Source organism: Polyergus mexicanus, unplaced genomic scaffold (assembly GCF_030449975.1).
Source record: "Polyergus mexicanus isolate NDT 795.1 unplaced genomic scaffold, iyPolMexi1.0 SCAF_3, whole genome shotgun sequence".
NCBI lineage: Eukaryota > Metazoa > Arthropoda > Insecta > Hymenoptera > Formicidae > Polyergus > Polyergus mexicanus.
The window spans coordinates 6,317,850-6,340,277 of record NW_027223323.1 but is presented as its reverse complement, the minus strand read 5'-3'; the positions used below and the strand labels follow the sequence as shown (position 1 = coordinate 6,340,277).

The window sequence follows — 22,428 nt, the reverse complement described above, 5'->3', positions numbered from 1 at the left end:
ACGTATGAAAGTTTCCTGAGATTTTAGAATCTCGCATCTCGGGATGAGAGAAACGAGATGCAGAAACCGAACAAATACGGCGGATTAAGAAATAATAATCAACCGAAACGAGACTTGTGTGTGGGCGACAGCGTAACCAGTAACGAGAACTCTAACAAGGATCGCCGTCCGCGTGTCGAAACGATCTCGCGGAACTTCATTGATCGTCTTGGGAGATAATTGGTAAGGGGGCAGAGTGCGAAAAGCCATGACGAGAAGACGAGTCGCATGTTGCGAGAAAGGAGGCGATAAATGCATATTTACGGTACGGCCTGACCTTGCGCCCGTTACTTTTCCTATCGTTGATTATCTCGCGAGGTACCTACGATCCCACATTAGATCGATCTCGACTCTAATCGCCGTTATAGTCAGAGATTAGAAGCGGCCAGGAAGCGTGTCTCTCGTTCGGATACTTTTTTCTTCTCTCTCGCGGAGAGTCATCATTTATGTGACGGATGACGTCGCAGATGGATTCCCCTGTAATCCGATGTAATTGTCGGCGAAAGTCGGTGGGAGGACATTTTATTTCGATATTATCCGATATTAATATCGATACGAAAAGATGCCTCGATTTTTTTCTCACCGCGTATCGGGCGATAATGCATTATCAGGATAATGCGCGGATACGTCACGATGGGGGTTTCCTCAGTTATCAAAAGAATCGCTTGCTCAATGATTGATCGGAAAGTCTGTTTCGCGAAAAATTTTTATCCGATTAATTTTTTATTCATTAACTTTATTATCCTCGCGTGCGAAATTTCATCTGAAATTTTATCGCGCCTCGCGATAATGACACTCCAGGGGAAGTTGCCCTCGGTCGCAGAGATAGATTCCCGCAACCGTTATTTTGTAGTACAAGCAGGGAAGAAGAGCAAGTAATAATTCCATACAGCACATTGCAATTACATTACAGTAATATTACAATCTTGCAAGTTGCGATGTAATATTGTTGAGACATTATTGGAACATATAATTGTAATATTTTATGAGGATGTTACAGCAACATTTCAAAAACATTACAAAAAACAGTTTTCGGTAATCGCTAGTTCGTTTGTTTACCGCTACGCGGCGCGCGTTGCGTTATCCATCCCGCATTTAAGTTTCAGTCACGATGATATTACATAAAGCTTGCAAAGAGCGGCTAATAAGATTAAAGATATAACTATTTTTATCAGTTTAATTTATCCGATACAATCCAAACACAGGGAATTCAGATATTGAACTGATTGTTCAGTAATCGGATACATAAATATCCAAAAAAGTTAGAATTATTCGTTAATTGTCTACTTAAGATGTAAAATAGAGTCTAATATCTATATAAGTAAAATTTTAACTTTAATGAATGAAATTATTTAATCACTACTATTTTCTTAAACTTGTAAATTATTTATAAAATAGCGATGTTAACTAGATAACAGGAAATTGTTAAATAGTTTCCATTCTTATATAAAATCAAAAATTTGATAATAATTTTTTAATATACACGATATTTCAGATTCTAATAAATAAACTTCGAGAATATATAAAGACATCCAAGAGAGAAAAAACTCGTAATTGCCTAAATTCACAATCTTTTTTTCTTATTTCTCTTGGATGTCTTTATATATTTTCAAAGTTTATCTATCAAATTTAAAGCGTTCTGCATATTTGTAGCAACGCGTTTCAATATTACAAATACATTGCACCATAACATTACTGTAATATTACATCGTAATATTTCTAAGGGCGGACGTTTCAACGTTGCCGCAGACTTGCAGTAACATTGCAGAAACATTTCGCAATTTCCATGCAATATTACAATGTTTCAATGCAAGGTCTATGCAACGTTTCTGCAATCTTTCGGTGCTGTATGGGAAGCGCGTATATACAAAGCGGTATATACTCTATCGAGGTTCGCGCGATTACGTATTAAAGAGAATTTAGAAATTAATTCGCAAAACGGGTTCCTCCTCGCGTGAAAAGATCGTTAAAATGGTGAATCTTTGAAAATAGCAAGGTATAAGATTAGATCGACTTCGTAGATCGACTCTTAATATTAATAGTTTGATAATTTCAAAGTGCGGCCTATAAATGTGTGTAACACGAATGAATGACGAATCGATACGTACGCGATGTGGCAGCTAGTATTATCATTATTTATTGTTAGAAAATAACGCGACGTAGTCTCTTGGTGAAAATTCCATTAGAAAGTCCCGTAGCGTGTCTTTGAAAATAGCGAGGTAAGAACTCTTGGCGCGATAAACGATTGCTTGACGCAAGTCAATGATTGATAATTTTCCTCTTAGTGTGATCGAAATAAATTTAATTTTCGTCAATAATGCAATTATTCTCATTTATGTTCAAATCTCAAACGTATGATACAGAATAAATATCTTGCCATGAAAAAGATCATTTCAAAAGCTTTTTGCAAGATACAATCTTTTTAAGAATTGCTCGACGCATCGTTAAATCAGATGTAACTTAAAATTTAAGATTAAAAATAAAATTTTTAATTAAGTTGGTTAAATTAATTAAATTAACTGACAAGCCACGATTGTCATGTGATATATATATATAGACAGAGAGAGATACTAGATAAATATAATCTAATTCAAAAGAATATATACACAAGTAAAGTACCATCGAACGATAAGCATTTTAGGTACAGAAAAGAGTGATAAGCGTAAAAGGCGGAAGAACTGGACATTTCAATTCGTGCGTGAATCTACTTGTTTTTTTTTTTTTTCCTTTTACGGTGCATCCTGTATATATATACGTAATCGCTAGAAATCGTGGGTACCGCTGTAGAATTCTTTTTCCCTCTCTCAGCGATGAAATAAATAACCAAGGAACTATGATTCTCTTAGAAACGGCGGGAAAAATGGTTGATTCATGATCGAGCTATCGGGGACGATGAACTGGATCCGGCTGTCGGTCTACTCTCGTGTTTTTCCCCCCCTTTTTTTTTATCCTCTTTCTCTCTCCTCCACCCTTGGATCTCGTTTTAAAATCCATTCTCGAAATATATCCGCCGCGTGGCAAGGTCGTTCCTTTCCACGTGACCTCGCGTTCCTTCGAGAACTCTGGCTCCTTCTGCATGCGTGACTCACACACACACACACACACACACAACGCGAACGAAATTCTTGGGCAATTCCACACCAGGATTCCTCTGTATATCCTGCGCTTTATCGATAGTAAATCGATAAGAGGTGAATAAGCCTTCTGCTGAATCAACCTTTTACTATCTTGGATAAATTAATCATTCGTTAAATACATCTTTTATTATCCACGATAAGTGGATTTTTGCTAAATGAAGTTATTGTGCTCGCGACATATCGATTCTTTTATCATTCTTAATATGAGCCGACTCTGAATTAAAGAAATCTTTTATTATACATTCTGATATAGACGGCGATATCTGATTTTTCGTTAAATAAATATTCCTGACAAAAGCCTGTAATCTTTAATTTTAAAAAATGTTTGCTATATCTTTAATAATAAATCAATTTTTTCTATTGAAAAAAAAAAAAATTTTTATCCTTCTCGATAAATTGATTTTTTATTTTCAAATCTGTGTTTTACAATCGGGTTCGAATTAATTGCGATCGATTTTTACTACATAAATAAATTTTTGATTAATCGATTTTTTTTACCCCGCGAGCCGAGCCCTTCGCTGTTGCTCGACGAATAAATAGGAAAGCGCGATTTTTGCATATCGCTAATAGTTACCGCTACGATAAACTGATTATTAAAAACGTAGATCTTAACTGCATCGAACAACCGCATCTCCTTTCGCAACGCGAGCAGTTCGTCGCACCCGAACGCGCGCATCGTTCTAGAAATTTATTATTCCGAATTGGTGGCTAACGGTACGCGACTTCCTCGCAGCTTCGACTCGTCGAGAATTCTAAAAAGAGAAAAGAGAATCGGTCGAGAATTACAAGCTATGATCGAAGGGATATTCTCGATGACGTTTAAATTAATATGCAAATGTCATCCTTGTGCGCGAATCGTATGCTAATTAAAAAACGCGTTATTTCTGTATTTTTCTTTTGAATTTATATTATAAGCTCTCGGTGACTTTGTAATCTCCGTAATTTTATAGAAATGTGAAATTAAAAATAAATATTAAGAGATAAGCTTGAAATTCTTCTCATCGCGCGGATAAATATAGGGAAAAATCATCGAAAAAAAAAAAAAAAAAAAAAATTAATTGATAAATAATTGATCAATTTTATAAAACAAATTAATCGAGATTATATAATCGTTTTCGCAAATTCTTTCTGTACGAAACGCGTCTCGACAATGCATCACGACGGATGTATCCATCGTCCCCTTATCGAAAGGTGTGTGGACAATACGCGAAAAAAAAAAGAATCCGCGAACAAAGAAAAGGGAGACAGACGGAAACGAAAGAGCGCGAAAGGGAGAAGGTCGAGAAGGGTGCGCGGCTATATAAGAACCACACCGAGAGACGGTGATTTTTTGCGACAGTTGGATTAAAGGGGGGAATTGCAGAGGAATAGGGGGGAGGGAGAGGGGGTCGAGGGAGGCAGGATTGAGGGATATCGAATACGAATACTCGACGAGGGCGGCAACGGTCGGCGAAGTTGCAGTGGACGTCCTTGCTACGTTATCTGCCACGTCGTACACGTTTCGTTTTCCCTTTCACTTTCAGTCTCTCGGAAGAGTTCAGGAACCAGAAACCCCGGATCTTCTAGCGCTAACAAAGACGTACGCACCTCCCTCCCCCTTCCGTACTCTCCCTCACCGTGAATCAAATGCTGAGGAGAGATAAATCGGGCAAACGCCCACGATAAACTCGACGTTAAGTCGCAATGATTTTGCGCCTTTGAATTAATTGACGCTAATTAATTGGCGATTAATTATCGCTCGATCGATTCCAGCTGTAATATATGTAAAAGAGAGAAAAAGAGAAATATTATTAGATAATAAAGTGGAATAGAATGATGAAACGAAGACAGATGATGCGTAACGGATACAAGGAAGTGCGATAGAAATGAAAATTTCGACCAGAAGCTTATCAAATTCGATAAAAGTCTTTTGATCTGAATTTTATTACGAATTTAATGTTGCGTTTCTGTAGATCATTATCAATCTAATCTCGCATTTGTGGGATTTAGACAGAATCGTAACAATCATTATTCTTCGAAAGAGTACAGCGGAAAGTGATATTCAAAGAGGAAAATAGAATTTTGATACATGTATTAATTTTATATATTTAATTTTTATATTTTTTGACACGCGTTCTTCTCTCAATTTTATACATACATTTTATATGAAAATTTAGAGATACCTAAATTTCATTCTAGAATAATTTTTCTAATTTTTTCCCCAAAACGTTCTTATAATATCTTAAAAGATTGTTTTACACGTTTCTTACAGATTTAGCGCTTGTATTTCAGTCAGTCTTTAGAGTTCCTTTAGAGCTCTTGAAACTTTGTATCTTTTGCATTTGCTAATAAGATCTTAGCTGACAGACAATTTTTGACATTCATTTAATAGAGAGAGAATGCTGCAAATGATATCGCAAATGAAAATTGCGAATTTGCAGAATGGCGAAGAATCAACATCAGAATGGCGTAATACTGGGCGGTGGCGCTATGTCCGGACCGGATGATTTTTCAGATGATGAAAGCACGCCTCTGACTCAGGACTACGTCGGAAGGTAATGATGATCTCCTCATTATTAATGCGATTTCTTCTCAATTTTATCTCTAAAAATCAAAAGACATTTGCAGGAATGAAAAAGATTCTAAATAAAACCGAACTCTAAGTAGATTAAAAATAAAAAAAGGTCAGAGAAATATCCAAGAAAATTAAATTAAAAAAAAATATATATTAAGTATTTAAAAAAAAAAAGATGAAGAATTATATATTACGATTTCTTATATGAAGATCATTTTAATTAAAATTGAGAAAAGACAAAATTTTCACTTTACATTTACTAGAAACTAGATTGAATACATATTAGAATAAAATAACGCGCAAGAATCGGATTAGAAGATTCTCTGATATCGATCAAATTAATTTAATTGGCTGGATTAAAAAAAAAAAACGACATTTCAACCGACGTAGCCAACGCACGATCGTCGAGACGAAAGGATGGGACGTGTTTCGAAATCCACCGCTGAAAACCGACTCCATCTCGGGCTCCATGGCGAACCAAAAGTGCCTGGAGAGAATGGTGCAAGTGATCAAGGTCCTCGTCTATCTGCTCGTTTTCATCATCGTGCTGGGAAGCGGCGTGGTCGCCAAGGGCACGATCCTCTTCATGACGTCGCAGCTTCAAAGGGACAGAAAAATATTTTATTGCAACAAACAATTAGGTAAAGTGTCAGACATAAATTTTATTCTAAAAAAATTAATTCTAGCGCATATTTTTTTTCCTTTGAAAAACTAAACATTATCGTATCGTAAATACGATAATTTTATTATAAATAAATAATGAGAGATAAAATCATTAAAAGTATATTCGTCGTGTGATTAGAGATTCAAATCCTTTATTCTGAGATTATAATAATCCTTATATTATAATTGATAATTTATTCGTTTTATTGCGATTTATGATTAATATAGGTTTTTTTTACGTTTTTGATAACGATCTTTGGCTTTTATTCAACTTTCGATAATTATTTCTGAATTTTGATTGCCCGTTTTAATTTTATCCCTTTGGGATTTTTCCCTTTATATGTGCAGATCGAGAGAATCAATATACCGTAACGTTGCCCGAGGTTGAGAGGATCGCCTGGATCTGGTGCATAATAATCGCGCAGTCGATACCGGAGTTCGGCGCGCTGATGCGCAGCATCCGCATATGCATTTTCAAGTCGTTCAAGAAGCCGCAATTGTCGCACTTTCTCCTGGTCTTCGTCATGGAGACGTTTCACGTGCTGGGCGTCTCCTTGATGTTCATGGCGGTACTTCCGGAATTGGACGTCGTCAAAGGGGCGATGCTGACCAATTGTGTATGTTTCGTTCCCGGATTACTAGGTAATTCTACGATAAATAGATAACGATTCAGTATTTATTTATATAGTTCAGTTTATGAATTTAAAAAAAATTGTATCTTTGTTTCTAGGTTTACAAATTGTTTCTGAAACAAAATTGAAAAAAGAAAAAAAAATAACATACATCCGAAAGAAATGTATTATAGTTGAAAAAAAAAAAAAAAAAAATTTAAAGAAGAAAGAGAAGAGAATAAATTGAAATTAAAAGAGGGAAGTAAAATTTAAAAAATGAAAAATTAATTAATTAATTTAATTAAATAGAGCAGATAATTAAATAGCGTAATACAATTATCTACCAATAAAATTAGATACAATATAATATGTAATTTGCTGATAAACAATCTGATTTATCGAGTAGCGCAATGCGCGGAACGTTTGTACGTTTCGTATCAAAGGAAATAAGAACGATATGCGCCTGCTTTCGATCGTGAACGAATAATTAAGCGAGAAAATAGTGAAGCATCGCGCGTAACGTGTATGTGCGTTATTATTACAGGCCTACTTTCCCGTAACAAAAGCAAAGACGAGTCCAAGCGATTCGTTCCCATTCTCGTCGATATCGCCGCCCTGGCCGCTCAGGCGACCAGCTTCGTCCTTTGGCCGCTGCTGGAGAACTCGAAGCATTCCCTGTGGCTAATTCCCATCACCCTGTTCCTCGTCTCCTGCGGTTGGTGGGAAAATTATGTCTCTACGCAGAGTCGAATCGGTAAAGTTTCTGTAGGCTTACGAAAGAAAATTTAAAAAGTTTCTTATATCAATTGAATGTTAATTTATTGATCATTAGAACTCTTCTTCAAATTATAACAATATCATCAATATGAACGAAAAATAATTTCGTGTAATTTCGAATTCTACGATATAAAAGCTGGAAATTGAATAATATAAAAAAATAATATTCAACTTGATTATATATAATTAATTAATATCAGAGATAAATAAAATTAAATAACATAAATAATATAAAATAGTATTATTAAGTTTTATTTATTATTATTAATAATTAATAATAGAGATAGAAAATTTAAATAAAATTTTCTTTATAATTAAGTCAGATTTCGAATATTTGTCTCCTCAATTTTCCAATTTCTTTTTTCACAGGTTTAATTAGAACACTCGGCAGAGTGAAAAAGGAAATGCGATTGACGCGCTATTTCACTTACATGCTCATGTCCATTTGGAAAATCGTGGCGTTCTTTATCAGCTCGATATTGATACTGTATATGAAAGGTGAGAACGTCGGCCATCTCTTCACCATGCTGAGCAGCGCTTTCAGTGAGCACAAGATCACCGTCACATCCGTCAAGTCAATCGCCGGGAGTCTGCCCGATCTCTCGGAGATCGTGACCGGCGACATCACCGAGGTCGTCAACGCCGACTTCAGCACGCCCATCTACGTTCTTCTGCTGCAAATCGCCGGCTCCTACTTCGCCTACATTTTCGGTAAATGAATAAAATCGAAGCTGATTATTGATTTTTTTTTTAAATATCACAATAAATATATTTCAACTTCTTTTTTGCAAAACATTGCAAAAATCTGCAAAAACACCTTTTTTTTTTAATATCAGAGAAATCGGCGAAAACTTCGAAATTATAATTAATATTCTAAAATTGATATTAAATTGAATTAAAAGTAAAATTAAAGTTAAAATTAAATTACATCAAAATTGCGATTAATATTTTAATTTTTTTTTTTTTTTTTTATTATAATTTTCTTATTATTTTGTCTTTCAGGCAAATTCGCGTGCAAGATCCTGATTCAGGGTTTCAGCTACGCGTTTCCGGTGAATCTTACGATACCAGTGTCAATTTCGCTACTGATCGCCGCTTGCGGTCTCCGCAACAGCGATCCGTGCTTTTTCCATGGCACTATTCCGGATTACCTGTTTTATGAATCGCCACCGCCGAATTTTCTCAACGACTTCGTGTCGAAACAGTACGCATGGGTATGGCTGCTCTGGCTGCTGTCGCAGACCTGGATCACCCTGCATATCTGGACACCCAAGTGCGAGCGTCTCGCGGCCACGGAGAAGTTATTCGTGGTGCCGATGTACAACTCTCTACTGATCGACCAGTCGATGGGATTGAACAGACGAAGGGATGATCAACCGGAAGTCAAAGTCGAAGTAAGTCAGAATATTTCTTATTTATCATTAATTGGCGAATTGTGAAATAAATTAATATTTGATTTGTTTTTTAATTTTTTTCATTTGTAAATGGTTCATTTTCTTTATTTTTCAAATCTATTAATTTTTAACTATCTAATTTCCTTTTGATTTTTCAATCTCTTATTCTTCTTCTTATGTTTTAACATTTCAATTTCTTAATTTTTAGTTTTTATTACAACACTGAATTACTGAATCCATAAATTTATTAACTTATAAATTAATCGATCGATTCGATAGGATCTGGCGGAGATAGAGAAGGAGAAGGGCGACGGCGATTACGAGACCATCTACGAGCAGACGGATGGTTCGACCACACCTCCGTCCGCGGTGAAGAGTAGCGATCACGTAACCAGGATATACGCTTGCGCTACTATGTGGCATGAGAATAAGGAGGAGATGATGGAATTTCTGAAGAGTATCCTGCGCCTGGATGAGGACCAGTGCGCGCGGCGCGTCGCCCAAAAGTACCTCAAGGTCGTCGATCCCGATTACTATGAATTCGAAAGTGAGTTGGCAACCGATAGTTCATCATCGATCGAATAAATCATGTTACCAGCGCTTGTCGATTATTATACAATACTTGTCGCTTTACAAACGGAAATATCTGTTACTTTTTTTTTAGCTCACATATTTTTCGACGACGCGTTTGAGCTGTCGGATCACGACGAGAACGAATCGCAGGTGAACAGATTTGTGAAACTCTTGGTCGGCACGTTGGACGAAGCCGCGTCAGACGTGCATAAAACGAGGATGCACGTGAGAGCGCCCAAAAAGTATCCGACTCCTTACGGCGGACGACTGGTGTGGACTCTCCCCGGAAAGACGAAGATGATTGCCCATCTAAAGGACAAGAGCAAAATCCGACACAGGAAGCGATGGAGCCAGGTAACTTCATCATTCTCTTGGAATGAAACTAGAATTCAGAAATTTTGAATTTTAGGATTTTGAAATTTCAAAATTAGAATTACTTTGATTTAATAAACTTACTTAAAGTCCGTTATTTTTGTTAGGAAGTAAGATTGTGTTCTTCTCGATTCCTTTTACTTATTTAGGTAATGTATATGTATTATCTACTCGGACATCGGCTAATGGAATTACCGATCAGCGTCGACCGCAAAGAGGTGATCGCCGAGAATACGTATCTGTTGACACTCGACGGCGACATCGACTTCCAACCAGCGGCGGTAAAGCTTCTCGTGGACCTGATGAAGAAGAATAAGAACTTGGGCGCTGCATGCGGTCGAATTCATCCAGTCGGCTCTGGTGAGATCATTCTTTGATAATTTAAATGAACATGTATTTCTAACAATTGATCAAAATGAATCGAATTGATTCAATTATGATATATCACACGTTGATATTAAAAATAATAATAAATTAAATTTATTTAATTATTATACTTTTTTAATTTATCATACATATAATCGTTCTTCCCCAATATAACTATATCGATAGAAAATGTAGGGAATTTATATTATCATTTATTAAATATAATTATAACTAAATATCCGTGAAAGAATCTTCGATTCCTTTAATTTATAATTATTACATTTTTTTATCAAATTTGCAGGACCAATGGTATGGTACCAGATGTTCGAGTATGCAATTGGTCACTGGCTGCAAAAGGCTACCGAGCACATGATCGGCTGCGTACTTTGCAGTCCCGGATGCTTCTCGCTGTTCCGTGGCAAGGCTCTAATGGACGACAATGTGATGAAGAAATACACAACTAAATCCGACGAAGCGAGACACTACGTGCAATACGATCAAGGCGAGGATCGTTGGTTGTGCACGTTGTTGTTGCAACGAGGATACAGAGTAAGTGGCAGTCTCTTTATCGCGAATTGTTACATATCATTTTTCTTACAATATTGATTTCAATGCCATTTGTATTGTTATATTTAGGTGGAATACTCAGCTGCGAGCGACGCTTATACTCATGCACCGGAAGGATTCAACGAGTTCTACAACCAACGGCGTCGCTGGGTACCCTCCACGATCGCGAATATCATGGATCTGTTGATGGACGCGAAACGTACAATCAAGATCAACGACAATATCTCGCTGCCCTACATCTCTTATCAGATCCTGCTGATGGGTAAGTATTATACTCATTGATTCAATCGAGAAGAGTTTAAAAAAATTAAAATATTAATATATTTGTTTAAACGATTGAATATTAAGATGTAGAAGCGTTGGAAAATTCTTTCATTTGGTATTATATAATATATTTAAAATATTCTAAATTCAGGTGGTACAATCTTGGGACCCGGCACGATCTTCCTCATGTTGGTGGGAGCTTTCGTAGCGGCCTTCAAGATTGACAATTGGACCAGTTTCTATTACAACATTATCCCCATTTTGCTCTTCATGATCGTCTGTTTCACGTGCAAAGCAAATGTGCAGGTATCCATTTTTCCATTTTTTTTTTTCACGCACGTTGTCCGCTTTTCGTTGCGCATTGTGTTCGTCTCTTTCGCTCGCAATTCGTGTCTTCATAATCAGAATCTTCTTAATTAACGTACAATATATCGCATTACATTAATTTCTCAGAGCGCGAAAATCGGACTTGGATTTATTCAAAAGAGTTAAAATGTATATCATTTCTCTCGCATAATTTTCAGAAAAAGAAAATTCCTATAAATGTCACATCGGGGAATAAGACTTTTTTACATCGCAAAGCGCTGTAAATACGTTTCGCGGGAAAAAATAATAATTTTTATGGAAAAACTCGTATTTACAATATTTTCAAATCGACACGTTGTTGAATGAAAGCTTATCTTCAAGATGCGTCGGGAGAATTAAGAGTGAGTGGTTTTCAGCTTTTGTGCGCCCAGATCCTGTCGACAGCGTACGCGATGATCATGATGGCGGTGATCGTAGGTACGGCTCTACAGCTCGGCGAAGACGGTATAGGCTCGCCTTCGGCGATCTTCCTCATATCACTGTCAAGCTCGTTCTTCATAGCGGCCTGTTTACATCCGCAAGAATTCTGGTGTATCGTGCCCGGCATCATATACCTATTGTCCATCCCATCCATGTACTTGCTCCTCATACTCTACTCCATAATCAATCTTAATGTTGTATCGTGGGGTACTAGGGAAGTGCAAACGAAAAAGACCAAAAAGGTTCGTCTACAGTGATTGTCGATTTTTTCTTTTTTTTTTCCTTTTTCTCGCACCATCTCTTTCTTCACTTATATATATAGTATATGTATAACAACTTATAACAACATGTTGAACTTTAACATTTCCCATGCATAAACTAGAGGAGACTGCACCTGGGGACTAATCAATCATGAAGGCTTTTGCATCATTAAATAATCCTGCAACTATCCGCTTCGTCATCGTACTTCGGCTTATCTTAAAACGGAAAGCATTTAACATACACGTACATATACGAAGGATTGATGGGAATAACGGTAGGTGATAGTGGCCGCTGTGATCAGCACTGCGTACGCGATCGTGATGATAGCGGTGATCGTCGCCACCGCGATAAATATCGTGAAGGAGAGCGTGATGTCGCCGACTGCCTGGTTCCTGTTCCTCATTGTGAGTGAGATCGCGATCGCGGGTCTCCTGCATCCGTACGAAGTCGGTTGCCTGCTGTACGGTGTGATCTATTACCTGACGATACCGTCGACATACATCCTACTAATCATATATGCGCTATGCAATCTCAACAATATCGCGTGGGGCACGCGGGAGATTAAGACGAAGAAAACATGCGCGGTAATTAATCGTCCACTTTACTAACCGACTAATCTGCATTAATCGGGATACTTTCCCCTATAAATATTCTGGCGAATCCGGCTTTTTAGAAATTCAATTTTTTAAAAATTAAAAATAAAATTATAATATTATAATAAAATATTCGTCTTACAAGTAAGTCGTTAATGGGTTTACTGTAGATTATTAATATTTATTGATTGTATTATACACAATCTATTTAATTAACGAAACTCACATTAAAATTAACGAGAAAATCGTGAAGCAAGGATCGCGTCTCTCTTCACGTGTCTTTCATTGCCATTCGTGCGATTCAGGAACTCGAGCAAGAGAAGCGAGAGGCGGAAGAAGCGAAACGCAAGGCCAAGCAGAAGTCCCTGCTTGGTTTCCTGCAGAATGGCGCGGGTACCAACGACGACGATCAGGGCTCTATCGAGATATCTCTGGCCGGTTTGTTCAAGTGTCTGCTCTGTACCCACGGCAAACCGTCTGCCGAGAAGCAGCAGCTCGTAGCGATCGCGGAATCGCTCGAGCAGCTTGGCAAGAGGCTCGAGACTATCGAGAGGTATGGAAGAAGGAACGAGACAAACCTCGCATCATTTTCTGCAAATCGACGAAAAATTATCGCAAAACATTTTAATCAAAGTATTCCTCTCTTAAAGAGTTTATGTACTTAAGGTAGAATATACCTGGTGAATTTTATCTAAATTTAAATTTGATTTATATTTTTTTGACGCTTTCAAAAAAATTAAAAGATTCTCTTGTAGAGCGGTGGATCCTCATTCCTCCGGAAGGAGAAGAGCCTCATCCGTGGGTTCGCGAACTGCCGACCATCTCGGCGCCATCGGCGAGGATCCGGCCGAGGATGAGGAGGCCAGCGACACGGAAACGGTGACGAGTTTGAATACCGAGGGCAATCGCGATGGCAGCAACTTCCTCACGCGACCGTATTGGTTGAACGATGATGGTTTGAAGAAAGGCGAGGTGGATGTGCTGTCACTACAGGAGGAGCAGTTCTGGAAGGATCTGTTAGAGAAGTATCTCTATCCGATCGACGAGGACAAGACGGAGAAGGTAAAACAACGAGCAAACTACTCTGAAACTGGACTTTGAATATTCCTTTAATCGGAAGAACTTGTATCTGTTTAAAATTTTCTTTGCAAATTTCTCTTGTTTCATATATCTTTTTCAAATATTACGATATAATCACGTCAAAGTAGTTTCTTAATATTATTATTTTAACTAATAATCATTTTTTAAGAACTTTATTGAAGATTACTTTAAACGTAATTGCTAAATAATTTTTATTCTATGTTTAAGAATTAAATGAATCGTGAAAGAAATTTAATTTCTTCTTTAAAATTTGGAACTTCTAACTTCTTTTTAAACTTTACTAATCCACATATTCCACTTTTATGTCAAAACAAATTCACAATTTTACTTAGGAATAATTTATAATCGTATTAAACAAATGAAGATTCTTTAATTTTTTTGATTTTTGTAAGAAATAGAGAGAAATTGAAAGAATCTTGCAAGAGATTTATTTTATGAGATTCAGAATGTGTTTAATCTTTGAATTTAGTCAATTTTATATCTAATCCGCATTTTCCTTTGCGTATCATGAAAAAATTTCATTTTGCGCTTACATTTTCAAAAACTTTTATATAGAGATGCAATTATATAATATTTCAATATGGATTAATTTTGATCTTGTAGAATAAATTTTTGGGATCAAAACGAGCTCTGTTGCGATGCAATATGTCTTTGTCACTGCAAGCTATCATCGATCAAGGGTGAAGAAACAAAATTTACCCTTCTGAAATATTTATCTTTATGTTTTAGACAACTTATTTCGCGCATCACTGTCTTGTTGAACGATCGTGCAATTGTTGAGGATCCAAAATCTCAAGGATTTATGGATTTTGCGTCTTTCAATAATCGCATAGCAAATGTGTCGCCTAGCGATAAAATTCGATTAGAAAAATTGAAAGAGATAATCAATAATCTAAAAAAATAATTTAATTTTGAAATTGAAAAAGATCGTTTTTTGTAAAATGAGATGCACTTTCCCCCCTCTATTCAGGGGAAGGTTTATTATTTATTAATTATATATTCCACGTACTTGTGCAATATTTGAATTAATATACGCCATGCTGTCAGGCAAGAATCGCCAAAGATCTGAAGGACCTACGCGACCAGAGCGTCTTTGCATTCTTTATGATGAACGCCCTCTTCGTCCTGATCGTCTTTCTGCTGCAATTGAACAAAGACTTGTTGCACATCAAGTGGCCATTCGGCATCAAGACGAACGTCACATATGACGATAGCACCATGGAGGTAAAGCCAGCTCCGTCGGCGCCTCGCATCCTCGATCGTGAATACAGATTGTTGACAATCTACAATATTAAAAGAATTTAGATTTTAATCTAGATTCAAATCTACAAAATAAATCAAGCGGATCGTTAACAACGAGATCGGCGGATATCGATGGCTCGATCGACGGAGCTTTTTTTTTACTATTCTAATCTCGTGTCGTCTCTTTCTTTTTCTCTGTTTCCCCTGCATTTGCGCCACGCAACACAGGCCCGCATCGCCGCCGATCTGATCGAGCTACGCAACAAGAGCGTGTTCGCCTTTCTAATGTTCAATGCGTTGTTCGTTCTGATCGTATTCTTGCTACAGCTGAACAAGGATCAGCTGCACGTTATCTGGCCGCTCGGCGTCAAGACCAACATCACCTACGTCGAGGAGACCTCGGAGGTATCCGATCACCAAGCATCAAGGCGGGGGAAAAGGATTAAGGCGGTGCCATGGTGTCCTCTGTTAAAGTCACCCTCGATGCGCTGGAATTTTCGTAGATCTTGCTGAGATTTATCAAAATCATTAAACTTGGAAAGATTAACGAGAAAATTAATGAAAATTGATTGAAGATCGGAAATTGCTGAAATGAGTTTTTAATATCGAACATATATCATTAATTTAAAATTTTAAATATCTAATTTCTATAATTTTAATCCTTAATTTTTTCATTTTTCCATAATTCAAATATTCAGATCTTTTTTCTCATTTTTAATTAATTAGATATCTCTCTCAAAATCCGTTTATCGAATTATGCGAGTATTCTAACGCATTGGAGGCGATCATTATACCTTCGGTACGATGACGTTGCACCTGTTCCATTCAATATGTATATATTTTTTTTGTTTGTAATTAACACGACTGGCTCGCGTTCGACAGCACGTGGGTCTCCGATTAATATTCTCACACAGGTATCTCACCCTCATCACCCGGGTCGAATGAAATGGAATGGAATGGCAGGGGAGATGATTTCTCGTGGTTCTGACTAGGAATATAACCAGAAATTAGTCGCCTGAATGTCACAATAACATATACTTCCGTTTACCTTCTCTCACTAAATTTGTCGACATTCATGAAATTAAATTAAATCTCGTTAATTTAATTACACGACACAATTAAATCGCGATAATCCGGAGACAGAGGCGGATGTTGACTTTTTTTTTAAGATTTTTGATGCTAATAATTCTTGAATAGAAATCTAAATTTTATTTAATACTTGAAGAAATTATTAGCAATTAATATTACAAAAATTATCGCTATTATTAAAGCTAGAATATTTTATTGTTATCAAAATTAGTATTTTTATAATTGAGATTGAAGAGTGTCATTATATTTAAATTAATATTATTTTATAATGAAAATAATTGTTATTAAAAAAATGACACCGAACGAAATTATATTGTAAATCCACCTCTGTGCAAAAGTCTTGTAATTGCAGACTCTCAGATTCGCAAGAATCTACAGTTCTATAGATTTTCAGATCTGCGTTCTTCTTTTCTCTTTCGTTGTGTCTAACTCTGACATGTGCACTATATCGTCAATTGTGGACGAACACCACTAATGTATATAACGCGGTGAATGCTTTCAGTGTTCAACCCCGAGCTCGTCTTATTTTATTCATAAGCGTATATATGTATGTGTACATATACGTAGATGTGTTAATCTTAACACGCACGAAAGACGCACCGACGATTGTGGATTTTTTAATCGCTAACAAAATTTGTTTGTATATTCGATTGTACATAAGATCCCTGATGGCGATCGATCGGTTACTGTGCTCGCAAAAATAATTTAAAATAGAATTTCTATAATTTAGAAAGGAGAAATGATTCTCTCTCTCTTTTTCTCGAAGCGATTTTCCTTTTGAGGATAAAATTTGTGAAAATAATTTGATTCAATAATCCAGAAAAAAAATGTAATAATGTAAATAAATTTTATTTAACAATCTCGATCTTTTTTTCAAAATTAATTGAACGAGCAGATGGATCCGATCTGATCTTCGTCAGATATTTTGTTGCCAAAACGATTGTCGTGCGTTGTAAAGCATTTTACAAGAGAGCGATCTTGCAGGTACACATCACGAAAGAGTATTTGCAACTCGAGCCAATCGGACTTGTCTTCGTCTTCTTCTTCGCGCTAATATTGGTCATACAATTCACCGCGATGTTGTTTCACCGATTCGGCACACTGGCCCACATTTTGGCCAGCACTAGCCTAGATTGTTGCAAGAAGGTATTTGTAATTCATTTTATAAAATTGTGCATATCTTGTGATTTTCATATTAAATCGTTGCAACAGATGATGTTATTCTTTCACATTCTGTTTTAAGTAAGGTCAAAAATTATATATTTCTTTTTAAAGAATTTGGAGTACTTTTTCTCTATAGAAGAAGTAGATTAGTGCTAATTATTTTCAATTGATTTTAAATTACATATTTTACATTTCGAATTAATCTTTCAAATTTGTATTTTTTCTTATATAACCTTTTTAGAATATATTTTTAATTTCTTATATAATTATTATTCACACATACATTTGTATTTTTAATATTTTTAATGCAATAACTTATACATTCGAGTCAATTTACACGAACGTTACCATTTTCGCAGACGAAGGATCTTTCCGAGGAAGCTTTGCTGTCAAAACACGCGGTCGAGATAGTGAGAGATCTACAAAGACTGGACGGAATGGAGGGCGATTACGAGGAGGGCAGCGGCAGTGGACCCGGTAGACGAAAAACGATTAGAAATCTGGAGAAGAGTCGCAGGAAAACGCAGGCGATCAACACGCTCGACGTAGCCTTCAGGCAGCGATTCTTTAGCATGAGCGAAGGTGCAGGTTTGTATCATCTCTCCTTCATCTGCTAAAAAAAAGAAACTACATTCAAAAGAAAATAAGCAAAAACTTTTAAGCGAACTAACACTGAAAATTAAATAAAAATTTGCCAGGTTTGCCGAGGAACATGTCGACGCGACGCACCACCGAGGCGTTTAAGGCGTTCGAGGGCAGGCGTAACAGCATAATGGCACAGCGCCGAAAGTCGCAGATGCAGACTCTGGGCGCGAATAACATTTACGGCGTGACCGGCAACCCCCTGGGGATTCAGGGCCGACCGTCACGTAGCAGTCAGATATCCGTCAAAGACGTGTTTGAGGGACACGGGGCGATGTCGGCAGCCGGACACGTAAACGCCGGCTACGAGGGCGACGACAGCCCAGTCAACAGTCTGAGGCTGCAGAATCTCGGTCAGGTCACATGGCGGGAAGCCAATTCTAACGTTTGATCGGTTCTCTCGTTCCCGTCACTCGCGAAAGGTCGTTGAGAAATCCGGCGGATTAATTTGAAAAGTAACAAAGAGCTTTTTAAAAAAAATTCATTTAAAGTGGGCGCTTTTGTTTTTCAAAATGAGCTCTTTAAATTATAGGATAATTGAAATTTTCCATCTTAGCATCGAAGGTTACAATGTTTTAATACTTACATGTTCCATTAACTATATCACAAGATAATTATTAAAACTATATATCTTTATCAAAATATTAAAACTATATATCTTTATCAAAATCTGCACAAATTTCGAATACGCTTACCTGATAATCGCTGACAAAGCCAGATCAATTTTCCATTTTTCTGCATTTTTTTGCACGTTTTTCTCCTATTTCTAGCACAGTTCCGTTCATCGTTGTCTTTTCGCTCTTTTATCACATTTTTTATTTCTTTGAAGCCCCTAAAAATATACATTCTGTATTATAATATTGAATTAAAACAGCACTGTTTTATGTTTTTCTTTCTTTAACTGCACATTTGTACCTTTTTGCACACACACATTTTTCTTTTTAATATATTTCTCTCAAGTTTGTCTCATCTTATGTGCAGAAAGTCTAACGTGATGCAGTTAAAAGAAGGAAAGATGATTTTCATATCGTTACTGCCAAGTTAAACAGCAGTGACCGCGATGATTACGCTTACTTGCTCCCTTTATTTTTATCGCATATGTGATAAAGCCGATATTTAAAATATAAATTTGATTGCGTGTGAATGCGTAAATGTGTATACGTGAACTGCACATATTTGAAGATTGCATGTCTGTAATAATAATAATAATATTAATAATAATGCTAGGAAAAAAATGACAAATTTTAAATAAACTTTATTCAAATGAGAGAGAGGCTAATTTACTACTTCATTTAGATTGATGCAATAATATCAGGTTAATTATAATATCACAAATTCAGGGTTGTTGTATAATAATAATATAATAGTTTACATGAAAAGAATTAATTTAAACTTCATGTAGGCAATATGCAAACAATTCGTGTAAACATAATTGGCAGAAATACAAAGATTTTATTAAAAGTAAAGATTATAAACCCACTTACATTAGCGAGGGTTGCGGGGACTCGAGTCTTGTTTACAATTAGTAGAGACTCAAACCCTGCTTAGCGGAGACTCGAACCTTCCTGTTTAGCAGAAATTCAAACTTTGCTTAGCGGGAAAATTTAAATTTATTCAATTTAATTTAATGGAAAGCTTGATTTTTATACCTCAATCGTATATCTTGGATCAGACATTAAACAAGTGAAATATAAAAATATTGAAAAATATTTTACAAATACTAAATAATATAATGATAGAAATATTATGCATATTATATATTTTATTATATAAAAAAAATTCTCTAGTGAATTCTCTAAATTCTGTCGTGAGACATCTGTGAGTAAGTGCCCGAAATTCAAGCAACTGTTATCATCTTGTATCGTCCGTCAAAGCAATCGTCGAACACCATCTCTCCATCATCGAATCTGATCTCGGTGATCTTGGTGATTTATGTGACAATAATTCGCCGATTGATGAAGCTATCCGTATCGTCAGCGTGTCGTTTGCTACGTGCATACGTGAGTGTTTGACGATCGTCCGTCCGTTATTTTACAAAAAAAATTTCGGAGGCCAGATTTTTTATTCCACACGTAACGCGCGTTGTATCATGTAAAAATGCATTGCCACCTAACCAATCTTAACTAAGTTATCACAAGTAGGTCAAAAGTAAAACTACAATTTTTCTATATTAATGGCGCAACAAACGAAACAAAAAGTTATTCGATGAATTTCTATACGCAATTCTCTCTGTATTATTGTATATATACATATTTAATAAAAATTTAATATGAAATTTTTTATTTAAAATTTGAATTCTACAACACGTGCTTCGCATACGATATGTTTTTTCATTAGCGCGATGCAGCAGGAAAAAATGTTTTATCGCAAATAATAGAAAACGTCTTAACAAAAATTATTCAAAAATACTGAAATAAAACATCCTTTTTGCCAAGAAATTATATAAAATAAATTGTATAAAATTATATTAAAATTATTAAAATTATAGAAATTAGATATAATTTTTTTTTTTTTTTTTTTGTTAGTGTCCTATTAAAATGTACAGATTGCCTTACAATTGCAATTTTAATTTCAATGATAGATATGGAATTAAAATTTTTTTTGCATTTTTAAATAGAATTTATTTATTTATTTATTTATTTTTTTTTTTTTATCAATTCACAAAAGAACTCAAATTTATTGAAGAGACTATAAAATTAAAATTCAAAATGTAAGATATTACTTACGCCATGTATACATTAATTTAGGATTGATTCTAAACATTTTGCATCAAGTCCACAGTGTCCAAGCATCGTGTCGACATGATCTCTGTTCTTAAGGCCGAGACGGTGTTGTCAGAGAGCAATCGTAAAGCTTGTATCAAAAGATTTAGATCGATACAATTTCCAAAGGTGCATGACGAGGATATTCCAAAAGCTGCCATTTTGATCCCATTATGCTCTTACAAAGGAGAACTTGGTCTCTTATATACATTGCGATCCATGAAACTCAGATCTGGTGGAGGACAGGTAAATATGTATAATTTATTTTTAATATTTATACAAGAACAAAAATTGTAAAAAAAAACTTTTTTTTTAAGTTTACGAACTTACAAATAAAGGTATTTTTTTCATAATTAAAAGAAAATATATATTTATATCGTAACATTATCACTTTGAAAATTCGAGTTTCTCAAGAAAATACTTTACAGGCATCTTTCCCAGGTGGTATGTATGACGAGAGCGATACCGATCTGCAGGAAACTGCTCTGCGAGAGACGTGGGAGGAATTGAAGATCCCTAAGGAGAAGATAGATGTGTGGACCACAGGGAATCTTATCGGCAAGATAAATGTCAATGTGATGCCCGTGCTGGCTTACATTGGCGAAGTGGTGCCGGAGCAGTTGGAGATCAATCATGACGAAGTGGATGAAGCATTCGTGATCAGCTTGCAAAAGTTGTGCGATCCCGAGCTATGTAGTTTCACATATTTTCGTAAGGTCAATTTCACCATGCCGAATTATTTGGGCGGTAAATACCGTATCTGGGGATTTACTGGTATCATTACTCATTTCGTGCTCGAGTGTTTAGTACCAGAGATCTATAAAAGCCAAATCCTTAAGGTGCAGTCTCTCAGAAAAGATATGCATGGAGAGATGACGGAAATCAAAAGGACTTTTAAACAAGATGCGACACGATCAAAACTATGAAGAAAATTTGGATGTGTTCATATTACGGCGCTATAAATTTCTATGTGTGTAAACGAAATTATTAATAACAATTAAATTAAGATATTTTTTTGTAACATTGCGCAAAAGTTAATCACTCATTAGCATTATGCCAATTTTAAATTCTTATGTTTAAATCTTTGGACTAACAAAATTTGATATAACAAAACTTCGATACTTTGATTGTTGGCATAACTTCAATTTCGTCATTATCGAGCGAAATATTGCGAACTGTTTGTATAACACTTATTGCAGTATATATATGTATATATATATATATCGTACCTGTGATTTTAGATGATAAATGTTAAGAACAAAAAATTGAATTAATTATAGACATCTCTAATTTTTAACGCTTGATTGGAAATAAAATGAATATATATTTTTCTTTCTCTTATTTTCTTCGACATAAAATTTTTTTAAGTATATTTAAAAATATAAAAATATGATATATATACAATATATTTTTCGTTATATATGATATTCTTTATGCATGCACACACATTAATCTGTTATTTTCTTTTAGG

The 22,428-nt window shown here is 35.7% G+C and overlaps 2 protein-coding genes and 2 long non-coding RNA genes across 12 annotated transcripts in view; 2 read left to right on the top strand and 2 right to left on the bottom strand.

Moving 5' to 3' along the window:
- The window catches only part of Kkv (hyaluronan synthase-like protein kkv), a 29,045-nt gene extending 10,263 nt beyond the window's left edge, over positions 1-18,782 (top strand). The window contains exons 3-21 of one of the 3 annotated variants that reach the window (XM_070316548.1): positions 5,597-5,710; positions 6,121-6,371; positions 6,742-7,035; positions 7,549-7,758; positions 8,151-8,492; positions 8,784-9,175; positions 9,455-9,722; positions 9,840-10,102; positions 10,270-10,480; positions 10,788-11,035; positions 11,123-11,315; positions 11,469-11,623; positions 12,040-12,345; positions 13,263-13,510; positions 13,713-14,019; positions 15,529-15,705; positions 17,374-17,535; positions 17,913-18,141; positions 18,252-18,782. In XM_070316548.1, coding sequence (XP_070172649.1) covers positions 5,598-5,710; positions 6,121-6,371; positions 6,742-7,035; positions 7,549-7,758; positions 8,151-8,492; positions 8,784-9,175; positions 9,455-9,722; positions 9,840-10,102; positions 10,270-10,480; positions 10,788-11,035; positions 11,123-11,315; positions 11,469-11,623; positions 12,040-12,345; positions 13,263-13,510; positions 13,713-14,019; positions 15,529-15,705; positions 17,374-17,535; positions 17,913-18,141; positions 18,252-18,586 — 4,704 coding nt within the window. In that variant the 5' untranslated portion in view covers position 5,597 and the 3' untranslated portion in view covers positions 18,587-18,782. Of the gene's footprint in view, positions 1-5,565; positions 5,711-6,120; positions 6,372-6,741; positions 7,036-7,548; positions 7,759-8,150; positions 8,493-8,783; positions 9,176-9,454; positions 9,723-9,839; positions 10,103-10,269; positions 10,481-10,787; positions 11,036-11,122; positions 11,316-11,468; positions 11,624-12,039; positions 12,346-13,262; positions 13,511-13,712; positions 14,020-15,105; positions 15,283-15,528; positions 15,706-17,373; positions 17,536-17,912; positions 18,142-18,251 lie in introns of those variants that run through there. The other 2 variants (XM_070316546.1, XM_070316547.1) reach the window with 2 other exon arrangements.
- LOC138945205 (uncharacterized) lies at positions 5,382-10,538 on the bottom strand. Of its 3 annotated transcripts, none has more exons than XR_011448932.1 (7): positions 10,205-10,538; positions 8,933-10,130; positions 8,213-8,481; positions 7,555-7,774; positions 6,761-7,041; positions 6,117-6,328; positions 5,382-5,759 (listed from the first exon to the last, which is right to left on the bottom strand). It is a non-coding gene; the product is annotated as an uncharacterized lncRNA (long non-coding RNA). The 3 variants fall into 3 exon arrangements; XR_011448931.1 differs by having other exon boundaries at positions 7,555-7,740; XR_011448933.1 differs by having other exon boundaries at positions 7,555-7,714.
- Positions 10,719-21,183, bottom strand: LOC138945204 (uncharacterized). Of its 5 annotated transcripts, none has more exons than XR_011448927.1 (9): positions 20,922-21,183; positions 19,680-19,760; positions 19,270-19,386; positions 18,891-19,027; positions 17,902-18,166; positions 16,095-16,288; positions 15,068-15,788; positions 13,184-13,961; positions 10,719-12,819 (listed from the first exon to the last, which is right to left on the bottom strand). It is a non-coding gene; the product is annotated as an uncharacterized lncRNA (long non-coding RNA). The 5 variants fall into 5 exon arrangements; XR_011448929.1 differs by having other exon boundaries at positions 10,719-13,548; positions 13,635-13,961; XR_011448928.1 differs by having other exon boundaries at positions 10,719-13,961; positions 19,111-19,386.
- LOC138945203 (mitochondrial coenzyme A diphosphatase NUDT8) lies at positions 20,042-22,288 on the top strand. The gene is made up of 3 exons (XM_070316560.1): positions 20,042-20,195; positions 20,970-21,203; positions 21,386-22,288. The coding sequence occupies exons 1-3, from the start codon at positions 20,151-20,153 to the stop codon at positions 21,881-21,883; spliced, it is 777 nt and encodes a 258-aa protein (XP_070172661.1). The 5' UTR covers positions 20,042-20,150; the 3' UTR covers positions 21,884-22,288.
- The last annotated feature ends 140 nt before the right edge of the window (positions 22,289-22,428 follow it).